This window comes from Falco rusticolus, chromosome 2 (assembly GCF_015220075.1).
Source record: "Falco rusticolus isolate bFalRus1 chromosome 2, bFalRus1.pri, whole genome shotgun sequence".
In the NCBI taxonomy this organism is placed as follows: domain Eukaryota; kingdom Metazoa; phylum Chordata; class Aves; order Falconiformes; family Falconidae; genus Falco; species Falco rusticolus.
In genome coordinates, this window is record NC_051188.1 from 84,075,306 (window position 1) to 84,092,017 (window position 16,712).

Below are 16,712 nucleotides of genomic sequence, written 5' to 3' on the forward strand. Positions count from 1 at the left end.
TAGTTGTCATTGAACATTAGAGTTTGAGTCAAGTTGTCATACATATCATCAGAAAATAAGCTAAATTAAGGAAGAAGAAAGGAAATTCCAGAAGAATTTGTCAGGTGTTCCCCCTCAGGGAAAATCAATTTGTTTGAAGTTTTATCTGTAAGGTTCTGTTGTGTCGTTACATAGTCTCTGACCTTCATCAGTATCTTTTCCAACTTTGTGCTGTCTTCTAACCTTGGATAACAGTGAAAAGAAACTGTTACATATAAAACTACAGTGAAGTCTTTACAGCTGCAGTCTTTGTGTAGTTTTTCAGGTTTATTAGAGACTCTTGGGAAAGTTGGACTGGGGAACTCTTTATGGTCTGTCAGGGGAGTTCTTCCTGTGACTTTCCTTTTCCTTTGGAAAATGTCCTAAAATGGTGAGCGAAGGGCTTAAAATACTGTGAAAGAGTCTGATCCTTTCTGTAAGCAAGAATGGAGGAGGAAGTCTTTGCAGCTGACTTGTTAGACCTGGCTGTGTACAAACATGGACAGCATTTGCATTGCTTCTTCCTTACGCTAGAGATTCCTGTGGGGAGTTTTTCCTGCATCCTGTGGATTGGGCAAATGGACTTCTCATGATTCTGTTCCAACTTGGACACCTCTGGCTTTTTCATAAACTCAGACTTTCAATCCAAAATTTGGCATAGAAAAAGTCTAATGAGTAGGTCTCATTAGAAATACTAAACAGAATTTCATTCATTGTTGGTGCTAGCATTACCCAAATATACTGTGTTTTATATAAATATATATATGTATGTATGTATATTTTATTTATTTATTTATATATATATATATATACTCTGACATCTGTCATGGTAACTGTCGACAAAAATATAGTATCTACTATAATCTTTTGATATTTACAGAAATATATATACGTTAAACTTTTATACTTCATTTAATAGATCTTTTAAAATACTTCTCTCTGTGCACTACTGAGCCAGCAGAAAATATTGTTCTGATGCTTAAATATACCTTTTTTAGGGAAATAAAAATTTGGCTGTGCTTATATGATAACAGTCCTAAATTATTTTGTTTGTCTTAAATTCTTGTGCGTACTGTTGAGGAGACTCTTCTACAGTTTATTGGAACTTTCTCTGGGTGCTCCTTGTGATTTCAGTGTTTCTGAAAAGCCTTACAACATTGCAGTGTTTTGGTTTTGTTTTTAGATAGAAGTGATTCTGCTGATCTTCCTATAAAATTCATTCCTCGCTACACCGGTTGCTACCACTGTCAGATTCTTCTGAAGTCCTCCTGCGATGTTCGCGTCTATGAGATTGAATGTGTAGTGAACACAGACCATGCTGAAGCAGAGATTGAATTTCTAACTCCGGCTTACCAGGCAGTGATTCAGGATATTCCAATTGTAAGTTTACTTTACTACTAGAAACTAAACTGAGATTCAGGATTTTTAACAACACTACACACACAAATGCCTGTAGATACTGACGAGTATTATTACTTAAAAGTCCATATTGGTCATAATATAAATCTTGTTGGGACAAGTAGTTTCTGCCAGTTCTTACAGTAAATTATTCGTTTGATGAGCTTATTTCTGATGTTGCACTTCTGTCCTGACAATTGTTAATCTGTTACTTAATGTTACCACACTGAAAGTGAAAAAAAGGAATTGTTTAATCTAGGGAATATAGGTATTGTTTCTGGAAGAATAAAAGGAGAAATGTTGAGGAATAAAATAGAAGAATTGTTTACATAGAATTTAAAAAATATGACAAGCGTAGGCAGTATATCCTATATATTTTTATCATATCTATTTTATATTTAAAACCCTTGAAACATGAGAAGACCAGAGAGTGAAGATGGAATATAGGCTGGAATATCATCTCCCTCAGAAAATTGTTGCTCATATTTTAGAGAACTTTCCTGATTTAAAATAAAAGAAGAAGGAGAAAAAAAAAACCAAAAATTATAGGGAAGGAACTTAAGCTGTGACAGAAAGGGTAAAGATTCTTTAAGAGATAAAAATGGTAAAATATTTCCTAAGATTTGAACTATGGTTTGGTCTATGTATGTCACCTTTTGATATCAGAGGCACTGAAGACTATCAGTGAGTTAATTTATGGAAAAATGATTCTGAAATTTTTGTAGACATAAGAGTGGAGGCAGATTCTAACAAGGAGACTTAACGTCTAGGGAAAGACCATACTGTGGATATTCTGTGAAATACTGAAAGTAGACAAGGAACTAGTTCATTAAGAAGGAAGAATAAATAAACAAAATAAAAGGAAATCATATTACAGTGGTTTTTTGTACACATAATTTTTAAGATATTAATATTTATTAAACATTGTTTTATTGAATGCTACATTAGCTGAAAAAAAGCTGCTATATAACTCAGAAAGGTAAGAGGTTTTTCCACCTTGTTTAGACAGAGAGTCTCTAAACAGGTTGGCTTTATTCCTTTTCTCTTCCCCCTCCCCCCCCCCATTTCTGAGTGTTTCTAAGTATATGCTTTTACATTTCATGCAGGAATCTTGCTTTTATACTTTTAAGTCCTGCTTGTTTTCTTAGCAAGGAAATAAAAAATACCGCAACTGGAGCATATACTCTGTGCATGTGTGTGTGTTTGTGAGAGTGAGAACATATATCTCTGTCTCTTTCTGTGAAATGCATACATGCAGTCACAAATTCTGCTCTGTTATGCCCTAAATTTGCAAATATCAAACACTGATGAACAAACAAATATAAAAATATAAAGTTTTTTTTTAAAAATGAAAACATCTTCCCTTAGAGAATTCTAGATTGCAAAAAGAAAGAAGTGTGTATTATAATGTCCTTTTACCTGAATCTGAAATCTGTGATTGGTTTTTGATATGGGAATTAAGGCTGAACATCTGAAGTTTCCATGATTCTCACAAGCATGAGATGAATGTAATTGTTCCATCTATCACTTTCAGCCTCTCCAGGTATAGGTCCTATACATGCAGCCTTATTATGTACCTTGGATTTAACCACCTAGCATCCAGTGAAAAGATTCTAACTCCCTTTGCATTAATTGTGTTTCTCATTGACTTAACAGACTTTGGATAAGATTCTGCATTAAGCATAGATCCTATATGAATTAGGTTATTAAGTAATTAAAACTGTTAATGCACAAGTACAAGGGAATAGAATTTAAATATTTTATTTTCATTTTCCAACATTTGTTGTTGACCTTAATATGTTTCTTTAGAAGGTTTTAGAGAAATTCACACTATATTAGAAAGATTTGTTAGAGAAGAATTTCAAAGTGACCCTGTCTGTCAACTACATTTCTCCAGCTGACAAGTTTTTGTGTCTGAGATTAAGAAGAAATACTAGTACTATGTATTGATGTAAACATCACTAGTGTGGACAAAGGAAACATCTAATACCAATGGCACTAGAAATCATTAAGAATTAAACAACTTAAGCCCCCAAATATTTAGTCTTTCACTTTTCCTTACCAAAGACTAAGTGTGGTGATGTTTTTCCTCTATCCACCTTTTAAAACACTAGATTATCAAAGGGTGACCAGTTTTAAAACTGGTCAAGCTGTTTTTCAAAAAATCAAATTGTTCCTGATATTGTGGAGAAAAAAACCCATGAGAATAAAAATAATCTTTTGTTGCCTTTTTTTTCCCTTATCATTTTTATCCTCAACACGATGATACCAGTTATTTTTTTCCATGTTTCTATCAGAGATGATGTAATTGTTGCTATTACAGAATTGGAGACCACAGTGGTGGAAGTATTTTGAAAAACTGAGGCACTATACACTTCTCAATGTTCCAAACAGGCATTTGTGGTCAACTACTAGGAAATTTGCCTCTTAGTTAAGAATTAAGCATTAATCATACATGTTAGTCAAACACTGGATACTGCAGGTCTTGTGCCATGCCGTGGGGTTAACTCTCATGACCACAGGTGGTGGCTTTTAGTTTCTGAAGTTAAGATAGCTGAGCTTGAGAAACTTTCAAAGAAGGAAATGAGGATTGAAGTATTATCTCTATTCCTCCAAATCCATTGTTTATCTTTGATGTTTATATACAATTTTCCATGGATGAACACCATTATGAGTCAAAGGATTTCTTCTGCTTTTCACAGATTAAATCAATCTCTGTTTTGACAAGGCATATATTAGCTCTTGAATGACAGTATACTTACTTTTTCAAATGGATGTTAACCTTTCTGCCGACTGGATGTTTGGTCATCTGGTTCCTTCAAACAGCAGGAGGCTGAATAGCATTATTTTAGTTTTACTCTTTTTATGCAGCCCCCAAGCATGTATAAGTCACTTTCTACCATAATCAAGCAGTCTTGTGATACACCTGGATGCAAGACAAACATGTCTCTGAAATATACTTTCATACTACTTAGGACAGGCATTCTTTAAGGTAGATTAGTCTCTTGAAAGACCAGTTTCTGAGCATAGAGGACTGTAAGTATTCCTTTGGAGACAGAATGCTTAATTCATAAGCAAGACTGAACCTGTAATGTAGTCAGTGGCCAAATGAAGCAATATATGCTGATACACCACGTCAGCACTTCAAAGAGGTACATTAAAAGGGACAGCATTTTAGCAAGCATTAAACAGCACCATAGATACTAGTAAATGTTTATAATGATGCTTATAAATTCCATCTTGACCATTAGTTACATCATGTACATACTCTTTTAATGCGTATTGCTGCTGACAGTATTGATAACAGTACCTCTGGTTGCCAGGAATAAAGGATTTATTTTTGGCTTAATTAATTTTAAAAATCCACTGTTTTATTCCCCCCAAAGGTAGTTTGAGCCAGTACTTTGGGAAAATGAGTACTACGCTCTGATTTGATGATAACTGCAAGTAAAAGCTGAAATGCATGTTAAAAGCTTTAAATGCATAATCTAATCTACATCTTTAATTTAATTTCAGAGTAACATGTCCAACCAGGACTGGAAACTTGAAGCAATTTTGGAAGGACAGGGTTTTTATGGCCCTTCTACAATAAATGTAGGTCTAGGTGAAACAGCTCTGTATCCTCTCATGTTCAAGCCTGTTACTGAGTGCATAACAATGGTAAGAGGGAAATTAGTTTCAACATTTGAAAAGCATGCTTCTGTCAAAAAAATTACATCAGTGTCCAAATTATGAAAGTGCTTAGATATTTACAAATATTAAGTATCTTCTTGAGAGTCTGAAATTGAAAGATTGCCTACTAACTGAAGTAAAAAAACCAAAGGAACTCATTTTGCAGATCTTCAGATTAGGCATGATAAATTTCCTCACCACATTTTATTATCTCTTCCTTTATTTGCTCTTCTATCAAACCCTCCATTTTTACGAAGCGACCAGTTACTCCATAGAGATTTTGAACTTTGATCATAAAAATGTACATTGTGTTAGTATTAATTTAAATGCATATATTAAATTGTATTTAAATATCTAAGTAATAAAGTAGTAACATTGAGTATTTCCGATTGCATGCATACATCACAAATTTGTTTGTGATGGGTACTTTGTTTCATAAAATAATTTCTGTTACAAGTTAAGCCACTACTGAGAAGCTGCTTTTGCCATCAGACTAATCACTATTTTGAATGCTAAAATAAAAAGCAGAGCAAAGGCTGCAACACCTTTAGCAAGAAGTATATTTTTTTTGCTTGTATACTAACTGTGAGATTTTGACTGCAGCTCACTATTCAAATGTTTGAATTGCCAGAGCCAAAAAAAAAAAAAAAGTTCTGTGAAACATGAGTAATCCTTCTGCATACATTACCAACAAGATATAATGTAGTTTAGGAATCCAGTATTGTAAAACTATTAAAAGCCAAAACTCCTGGATCCTTTGACAACAAATAATTATGAGGAACGTTTTAGTTGAAGGGCAGATGGAAGTGATTGAGTAAAGCTGTATTTTATATGAGGAACAAAGATGCATGAGAACATATATTCTCGGACATTTGTTTTCCAGGAAGAAGCCAAGACGCATAAAATCTAGAAATATGAAGACTGTATATTGTTAAATTTCATATTTTAGAATAATTTAAAGTAAAAACTTTTACTGCTTTAGTTTTCCTCTCTGTTTAATGAAATAGAAAAGTCAATAGGAATGCTTTCTTGTAAGCATGCTTTGTTGCCTGGATTTAAGATTAATAAACTAAAGGAGTTGGTTTGTCAGCCAAAGGAGACTTTTACAGTCTGAAACTTTTTTCTTCTTTCTTTGTCATAGGGAAAGTTTATTCTGCGAAACAATGCAGCTGGCACTGAAAACATCTTCAGCCTTAAGGGAATAGGGAAGAAACCTCTGGCACAGGATTATATTATGATGGATTGCCAAGTGAGAAAGGTCACTCAAAAAATTTTATGGGTGCCCAATTATACCAAGAACAAGTTAACGTACAAGGTAAATATTTGCAATAATGTGACAACTATTTTTCTATCCAAGTGCCTATGAATTATATATTACAATAGCAAATATTATTGTAATTGCAGATATACTATTAAAATTCATGTATCGATGAGAAATTGTATCTAACTATAGTTTATAGTATATGGATATATTTATAGTGAGGAAGTCTGTGAGGTAGTATATGATTTTGCTGTATGTTCCATGGAAAATGACTTCTTAGTTTTATAATCTGGTTCCTAAGTGGACAACATTTCTGCATTTGCACTGTGTTTATTTGCTAGTCTTTCCTCCCTTCCTCCTCCACTGGTTTGAAACCAGTGGCCAATTTCTCAGTTTTTTAAATCAGAGAAGGGGCTTAAGAATTCCAGGGTCTTTAAAATCTTCGTAAAGCATTGGAATATTACAGAAAAAGGACAAAAAATATTGTCCTACTAAGGGAAATATTTCAGCATGAGCTCACTATATATCTGTTTCTAATGGCCTAATGGCCTGGCCAGTCAGTGCTTGCATTTCTTGGAACAAGTTATAGCAGTTAGTGTCTTTTGCCCAGCTGTTGTTTCAGGGATGTTGGAGGAAGTTGTGCGTGTTTGTTGATGGGAAAGAAAATTTAGAGGAAATAAACAGAAGTTGTTAAAGAGCAATGGGTCACTGAGGAAATGGAGTTGGAGGTGCTGAGATAGTTGGGATTTCAGTGGAGGAACATCCCTGCTCAAGAGGTTCATTTTATTATTAAATATAATCCTTATTATTTTCCGTTGTTTTAGTTAAATATATTTTATAGGTGTATTTACACAAACACATTTGCCTATTTTAAAACACTTGTATTACTATCACTGCACGATTCTCCTACTATTTGTCTTGTCTGGATGTTTAATTTGGAAGTGAATCAAGTATTTCAGCAGTAGTTCCCCATCCATGTATAGGACCCCATGTCATATGCCAGCTGAGGCAGAATGTACATTAAAGCAAAAAGATGACTTCTGCTTTTCTTCTCAGCTACAGAGGAGGTTCCTGAGCAAGAACATCTTGGTCCTTGCTCAACAAAAGCCATCTTTGTGACTGTTACGGCATTTAGAGTAGAGAGAATCTAGATAGTATGGCTGTATACTATTTGCTAGGAGGGCTCAATCTGTGAAAACAATGCAGTAGAGCATGCCCTAAAAATTGTCAGCATATGTAAATGTATATTTTTGAACAGAGGGTTTTTTGGTTGGTGGCTTTTTTTCGTTGTGTGTTTTTATTTGGTTTGTTGTTTTTTTTTTTTTTTTTTTTTTTTGTTTATTTGTAGTTTTTCTTTTGGAGGGAGTAGGGAAAAGGGGAGAATGTAGAGTCTGGAAAACAAAGATTTTGCTAGTTAACTAGTGCGGACTTGTGAAATGAGATTTTTTGTCTCTGCCTTGGTGCCAGTAGTACCAACTACTGCTTTACTCAAAATGACAGGTGTTGGTAGAGAGTGGCTTCACCTTATTTTATAAAGAGACCTCATGTGTATACCAGAGCACTCTTCTTTTAGTTAATGGGAATTCATGGCAATGTGAAATTCTTCCTTAAACTCCTGCTGGTCTCCAATTTTTCACTGTTACAGGAAGATTTACATTTAGTAAACTTTGTCTGTCATAAAGAAAGTCCAGTTTTTTGACTCATTCTTAACCCTCCCAAACAGAGTAAGAAATATATATTTTGGGCATCACCAGCTTTGACATTTTTCTTTTAAACAATCTTGGCTTTTTAGATGTGCATGCATTTACATTTATAATACATTTGTACTTTCATCTCTGAAAGAACTGAATGTTTTTGAAAGTTGACAATGGAACTATTTCCTCTGCTTTCCCATTTTGTGCAAACTCAGTATTTTTTGTGCCCATAAAAGTGAAAGACACTGAAATAACAAACTTCAAAACTGATACATTAAAATTATGCATTGTATGTCTTTGTCAGAAACATTGAGTTAAATGGATTTATGACAGTTGTAATTATTCCAGGGTGAGCTATGTTTGATTGAACTTTGACCTTGAGAGTGTTCTCTGGGTACCAAAATCTGGGGTTTGGGTGTTTTTTTTCTTCTGCTTGCTTTTGTGGTGGTTTGTTTTGCCCCACCCCCCCACCTTTTTTTTTTTTTTTTTTTCCTCTGTGAAGCAATGCTTGACAGTCTGATTGTGTGTGCTCCTTTTGCTCTGGACCTTTTGGTGGAGAAGTAGTACTGCCAGCTATTTCATGCTTGTATGTGTGTAATTGATTAATTAGTGTGAAGAATGTATTTCCTCTATGCTAGGATTTTACCCAGAAGGTGTTGCAGATCAGTTGTTGAAGCAAGATGGGCTGGAATTGTTGGAAAAGGCACGATTACAAAACCTACCAGTGTCTGGAAAGTGTCTCCTCAACAAAGCAAACAATATTAATCACTTCCACCACTGTCCAGCAGATGTCATGTAATGTCTTGCACTGTTCTTCTAGTGAGTGAAGATCATTTGCTCGCTTTTAATTCTGAAAGGCTTAGTCTGTAAATTAGGATTTAATCAGTGAATCCAGAACATGATCACCATTATCTGTAGTTATTAGGACAAAGGGGAAAACCTTCTGTAAGAGGGGCCTGTGACCAAGAACCTTGTTAGAAATGTGAAATTAGCTTTATTTACTCAGAAATGTATAGCACGAAAGGCAACAGGAAAAAGAAGTGATACTAATTCTGTTGTTGTTGTTTGTTCCATGCTGCCTGATTACTGTAATTTCTGGATAGTCTGTTGTGAAGCAGAGCAAAACAGACTGCAATTTTGTCTTTGTCAGTGTTTCCCTTGAGGGCAGTTGCTGACAGCCCAATAATTCCTCCTCCTTTTTAATCCAGCATCTTTGAAATTTTACTGTATTGTCCTTTAGCTAAATTGATGATTAAGTAGAAGAAATCTTGTCAGTTTTGGTAGGGGCAAAACAAAGACAATCCAGACAGTAATAGTTATAGAAATGTTTTTGATGGAATCTTGTGTAATTTTGTTGGCTAGTGAATATCTTCATTATTGAATTGGTTGGTTGATTTGCCCTGTATGTCCTCTACTGATGGAATGTATCCAATATACAAGGTAACTTCTCATAGATTATCTTGGATGTACATGATATTTTAAAAAAAAACTTCAGTATTTAATTTACTGGAGTAATAAGGCTCATCTTATATCAAGAATAGTACAAGGTGTGCCAGTAGGTGATGAGCATAATTTACAGGCATGCCCACAAACAATTTACTGCACAATGAATACCTAGCAATAAGTAATTTAACAGAATTAATACTTGGGTAATTTTGCCTTTGAGGTGTAAATTTAGCTTCACTATTTCATTTTAATAACTGAATATATTAAACTATAAACTTGATAAAAACTCATTTCATTAAAAAATTAATTACATTGTATATATGCTACTCTGTTTCTCAGTATTCACCATATTTATCTAATGGCCTCAACCAAAATAAGGGTACTACTGCAAAACTGAGTATTTAAAGTGAAAGTTAAGTCTGGGAGGAGGAAAGGGCAATAGTCTTTCTTTTCCTCCGTTAAGCCGTCTTCCCTCTGAATAATGCTTTTCTCATTTCAAACACGTATGAGTGTTCATGTCTGGAGCCGCAATAATTTGTGCATGTGTGGTTTGCTTGTCTGTGTAACCATTAGTACGTATCAAGAGAGTTGGCGAGGGAGGAAGTGCCTTTGGAATTCAGTGGAGGTCATGTGCATGACTCCATCGGCCTACCTTTAAAAAATGGTAAGCAAAACACTTTCAGTGCCCACAAAGCATTCCATGAATAAAAAGACAATTTCCATAAATTCCTTTGAAAAATGTGAATGTTTTATGAACTCTTTCCTGCTGATTGATGTGTAAACCTTAGGGGAATATTGCCACCGTGCTTTTCATGGCTGGTGCTAGGGGACATTACAACAAATAGCCTTTCTCATGATTAGCTTACTCCTGGGTCTGAAAAAAGTCACAAAAGAATTCATAAAGAATTTGTGGACATATAATGTCAGCCAGAGAGCACATCCTTCTCTGATACTGAATAAGAGGTTAGTGACTGTAATGTAAGTGGATTTTAGTGGCTATAAAATTAGATTAAAATCATCCTACAAGAGTAGGATGTGTAAAGTATTTCTATTAAAAATCCAATCTGTTAGTCTCATGACAAAATTTTTTATACCGTTTTCCTTTGATTTTTATACAAAACTCTGCTGAATATAAATAATTGTCTGGTGTGGTGATGGTTACTTCTAATGACAGCTTTGGTAGTAACTTTAGCTATAAAGATGCCTAGTTCTTTCAAGGCTTGGTTTTGCAGTAACAATATAAAACTGTTTAACTGGTTTTCTCTGTGTGGTTCAGAATAGATGTCATTAAAGTAAACTCTCCAGAGGAATTGCAAGGCTCAGATAAATTTCCTTTCAGGTATTAGGTTATACAAACTGTTAATAATTTCCAAAGGTATTGTAGAATAAATACATTAAAAAAAATATTAAATCCCCTGTTCTTCAATGTATTTCTGTCTATCCTCTGTACATCCATTTTAGCTCTTTACAATGCCAATGAAAGAATGACATGAAGGTTGAGTATTTGTAACAAATGTCTCAAAATAACAAAATTATTTACTGTACACCTCTAATGAAGGGCTTCCCTGTTCAGGATAAGTCTTGTTTGGTAATGTTTGTGAGGTTGCCTGAAAATAAATTCCACACAACTCTTGTAACCTTATTGCTGAAGGTTGTATACCCTCATCAAGTTTGTACTCTTTAACCACAAGTAAATCTGTGTATTCCATAATCCTTCTGATTTTTTCTGTCCATCCTATTTCAATCCTTTTGGCTTCCACATTACCTGCCAGAGCTTCTCTGACAGGCTTCACTACAGAAAAAGCATTTTTCATAGCAATAATGAATAGTACAAAGGCCTACAGAACATAAGAATAACCGTAGTTATTGGCAGGTTTGTGGTTGGGTTTTTTTGGTTGGTTTGGGTTTTTTTGTGTGTGTGTGTGATTATTTGCTATGAAATTGTTTGATCAGGTAAAGGTATAGTAAGCCCTTAGGTCTGATTTGTTTTCTGAGATAGAGTAGATAGGTCTCGGCAGGTGGCCTGGGTGGGTTGTGAAACGGGATTTTGTAGCACACTTTTTTTAGAACTCTGGGTTGCAGCTGAACAAGTGCGAATTATGTGGGGAATCTACTCAGTGCAACGTAAAGATGTTTTATTTCAGTGTTATAATATGCTGATGGCAAAAGAAAATATAAGAGTTAAAAGAATTCCTAATAACTCAGGAACCTGCGAGGAATGCACAAAGGGAGAGCTAGGGAAAGTAATGGAGTCTTCTTTTGAAACATTTGTCATTCTTGACAGCATAGAAAAAAAAAATGTTTATCAGATTGATCAGTGACTCTCACAGACCCAGTTCTGACATATTTCTGGAGCATTAACTTTTTAATAAGTAGGGCCTGTCAATATTGTTAAACAGACATGAAAAATAATTTCCAAATGGAAACCTTGAGCATATTGCTGTTTGTTATACAAAGTGATAGGGGAATTTCAGTATATTTGATTATATTCGATATGTCCGCTCACCACTTTGGCTTGATGTGTCATGTGACGTTTTTGAAGTTATGCTTATTTGGTTATTCACGTCTGGAAAAAATGATTTTTTTTTTACCATAATTTTGAAGATTGGCTTTTCATTCCTATTCATCCTAAATAGCCATGTTACAGTTCTGCAGAATGAGTTTTCAAACCTGTGACTGATAAATTAGTTTAAAATTGTAATATTTTGTAAATGCTCCATTTATAATTTCTGGCTATGTGTAAATAATGACTTGAGATATAAGACAATGGAGAATGCTATAATTTAAAAATTAAATCTTAGGAGATGGATTTATTTGAGCAAATTTTCTGCATAATGATAGCTAATAATAATTTACGGTTTGTTTTCATTGTTTTATTTTACAGTTCTTATTTTCTGAGTGATACTGAAAAGATGTAATATACATTGTGTGGGTTTGAGGATATTTGTCATTAAAGAAATTCAGCATTTCTTCACTGAGTTAATTGTAGTGATCGCATGATAATTATTACAGCAACTTTGAACAGCATTGATGTTTCTTATGTTACACGTTGCCTTTCTAACAAAACCTATGCATATAATGCATCTAATTTTGTTACGAACTTGAAGGACTGATAATGATATGTGGATCCAGGCTGTAAAACAGAAATTTTATTGGAAATTCTATTCCATTTTAGCTTATTTTTTACTTCTTTATTAGTTTTTTTAAAATGTGTAATACCAAAGTATTTTATTCACTATCAACAGGGGTTTTTTTACATTGCTCAAAAAGATAATTAATTCTATTATACTGTGAAAATATGAGAAATAGTAGTGAAAGACTACTTTAATAGTCTATCAAACTCCTTCCTTTTTTCTTGTTTTTTTCTTTATTAAATTGCATGGTGTGATGGAGCTTGGGCTTATACATTCCTCTAAAGTACTTAATAAACATCTTTAAAATTATGTACTAATTATTTACCATTTTTATATTAGTTCCTGATTGATGTGAGATTTTATTAATGAAGAAGAATATTCTTTCAAAATCTTTGTAAATGGGTATAATTCATACATAAACTATGGGAAGAATAAATCCATATATTTTTTTAAGATGATAGACCTGCTAGGGTATAGGGATAAACACTGAAGTGGAAGTTTGTCTTTTCCTAGTTTGCTTATAAAGTTAAAAATTTTTCACACATAAGATCACCTGGTGTATTTTCTAATGGTTATGCCAAGGAATGTTACAAAGATGTTAAAGGATGGAAGAACTACGAGTAGAAGTTTTTACAAGACAGCATTAACATTGATATGATTGGGGTTTTGGCAATAGGATACTCACAAAGATTATAATTAGAATCCCCAATGTTACATAGATTGCAGGTGTATTAAATTGGTCAATATTTTAAGAAACTGCAGTTATTCTTGCCTGATAAGTTCTGTGTGTGTGTGTCTGTGTGTGTAGATCCACCTGTTTCTAGCTGTATAAATACTGTATGTAAGTATGTATCTATGCAACCCCACTCTTGATATGATTCTGTCTTAAAAGGAATTTAATTTTTTGGTATCGGATGGATATGGAATCCAAGATTTCCTTTTTTCTGTTCCATGGTTCTCATGAGAGTGCCTCTCCCCAAAACATTTCCAGTTAATGTACTCTGTATGCACCAATATTGTTGTTAGGTACAAGTTCTTACTCTTTTCTGGTGTAGAATTATTCATAATGATACAGTTTCATTACTTTTTTTCTTGACATTTTCATATTTATTAGGATACCGTTGAGACAAGATTTTTGTCTTGATTCAGGTTTGATCATTCCTAAATTACAAAAAGTTCTATGAATGCTAGTCTTCTTTCCATAAATTCCAGTTAATCTATCTGTAATTGGTCATTGCTCCCTCCTTGCAAATTATGACAAATGCTAATGGACTGCCTCTCCCACTAACTGGTAGAAGCAATTCCATATGATTCCATTGACTCATATTAGGTAGCTTGTAAATCTGAAGATTTTTTTTGTTGATAAAAGAGCCCCTGTTTAAGCCCTATTTTCTTACTTCAAAATTTACTTGCCTAATAATAATGATCTGTAGTAGATGTTTTTAGGTACATTCAGGTGCCTTTGAGAACATGTTTTTGCAGATTATGATAAAATGTAAAATCATATAGTGCTACATCTGTGACTAAAATTGTGTGCTATTCCTACATACAATCCTCATAAAAATACATTCTAATAGGAAATAGCTTTCTAATATTTAGAATTAAGTTGACTTAAAGCTCTCTGTATATAAATTCTTCCATCACTTTGCTCTGAGCTCTCCTCTGCACTTAGATCTTTGCAAGTAATTATTATTCCCAAAATCTGAAATTTCTGGACTTTTCCCATGCATACTTTCACATTTTCCGTCTTTTATACTGTCTGAGTGTTCTTGGATGTATTGTTATTATATTAATATAGCTACATTTAAGCAGACAGGCATTACATGACATTATGCCATATTGGAACCTCAAATGTCTGTGAACATTTCTCATTAAATAGGATTCCTGGTATGAATTCTAATATTATTATAAACTGCCTTGTGTGCATGTGCAAGTGTGGCCATGCACATTTAGTATCCATTTGCCATCTGAGGTTGATCATTTAGTCTCAGTAACACAGTTGATAAATCACATGGCCATTAGAGAAAGGGAAATTGCAACGTAAGGAATACATAAAAGGTAACTAGTGAGCGATGTCTGTTACAACCAAAGAGCTTGTCAGGATATTGGAGGGAGGAGATAATACTGTTGTGACCACTGTTTGGAGACTGGAGCCCCTAAGGTGTGAATAACTTAAATAGCAGAGATAAATTGGGTTGCTTATAAAGATAAATGAATGGGAGTGATTCATTAACAATAAGATGGTGAATATTCACCTCAGTAGGAATAGCGAGCAGCATAGAGAATACTAGGGAGTTTAATGACTGCAGTAGGAGGAAAGGTGACAGCAGGCTGAGGGTAGGTAGCATCAGTTATGTACAATTTTTAACATGGATTTATAATGGCCAGAGAAATAATGAAATGGCTGTTTCTTGGGTGCACTACTCTCATATTCATTATAGTCAGTATCTGATCCCAAAAGGTTTTAGAATGTGAACATGAATGAAAGAAAAAGACATAAACATTTTGATAGCTGTAATAGTGTGAAAAATCCTTTCTGTGACTGGCTGAGCAGCTACTCTTGCATTTCTAGTCATTTAAGAGAGTCCATCTGATGTTACAGGAACAGCCAGTAGTCACTGACCATTAGTACTTTCCCCTGAGAGTAACTCACACATGATCAAATTACTGCAGAATCTTCCTGAGTTCCAAAAGCAATGGAAATTGTCATACCCCAAAGTTCTTACTGTGATCCTAAACTCATTCTTACTTTCAGTCCAGAAGGTACTTGGGCGAGACTTTCATCTGTTAGTTACTATTTACACTGGATTCTATCAGCAGAACACGATGGAGTGAACATCTATTGTTAAAGTCGTTTCATTTTTAAGCTTAACTATATCACACTAGAGCTAGAAAACTGGTGGGATAGCTCCAGTATTTTTGCCATTTTGGCCTAATTTTTTAAAAATGCATTTTTATCAAGATCTGTCTCATTGTGGAAACACAGTTCAATATGTAGCTGTTAGACAGGAGAAGGGAGAGGAAGCAGCGACAATGATGGCATAAGTCTTTGGTGCATATTGGAAGCTGGAGGACATTATGTCAGGATGTTCAGTCAGGGAAAGTCAATATGGAGAATGACACATAAGCAATGTGTGTGGGCTGTTAGGGGGTTGTTGCATATTTGGGCTTGTGAATTTGGTTAAATTAAGAACAGAACTGGCTTTATCTTTTGGTGCAAAGGCTTAGATAGTAATGTAGATTAGTTGATTCAGCATCAAGGTATATTAACGCTTAAATTAATACAGAAATAGGCATTCAGATTTAATGTTACTAAGCTGACAGGATATCATAAGAGAAACCTTCAGTAGTCAGTTGTTGTGTTTTATACCCATATTTCATAACATCACTTTTAGTACTCATTGCTTTATAGCATAAATAGTATTCATGAAACTATGTGTATAAATAGAAAAAATGTTGAATACAGTACTGCTGATAGATGTTTTATTTCTGAATTCATTGGGTAGTTTGTCATTTCAGATGTTCAAGTTTTTGTATTTTAATTTCCTCTTTTGTGAGAATTCTAACACCTTAAAAAACTAAGGAAAGCTTTTTGATACTTTGCTGGAGAGGATGGAAGGAGGGTATTGTGTATGGTAGCTTACCTTACAGTCCCAGTTCTCTGATAATTTAGAGTTGGGACATTTTGAAGCATACCATGGCTGTCTTTCTACCCTTGAAGGGAAAAATCCATGAAATGGCAGTGTGTACTCTGATTTCATCTTGGTGTGCAGCCATGGAGCAGTACATACATTGTGCATGTGGGTGAGGACAAGAGAATACAGCTGTTAATGAGACCTTTAGGAAGGGTTTGGGAAATATGATTACAGAAGGCAGACTGACAGGAAGCTACTTAGAATTTTACAATTCTAGGATTTGGCTTGTGTAGCAAATGAGAAGCATATATGTTTATGAAGTAGTGTGATTATAACTGAATTAGTCGAAACTTTATTAAACTAAAACATTACCAGGAAGACTAAATTTTAGACACAAGGAGGGAAAAAGAACACTATCAAATGGGAAAAGAATATATTTTTTTAAAAGTCCAAT

At 34.2% G+C, this 16,712-nt stretch overlaps 1 protein-coding gene across 1 annotated transcript in view; it reads left to right on the forward strand.

Moving 5' to 3' along the window:
* CFAP47 (cilia and flagella associated protein 47) overlaps positions 1-16,712 on the forward strand; it is a 342,925-nt gene that overhangs the window by 163,933 nt on the left and 162,280 nt on the right. The window contains exons 46-48 of the mRNA XM_037377932.1: positions 1,202-1,398; positions 4,933-5,076; positions 6,230-6,403. Coding sequence (XP_037233829.1) covers positions 1,202-1,398; positions 4,933-5,076; positions 6,230-6,403 — 515 coding nt within the window. The remainder of the gene's footprint in view (positions 1-1,201; positions 1,399-4,932; positions 5,077-6,229; positions 6,404-16,712) is intronic.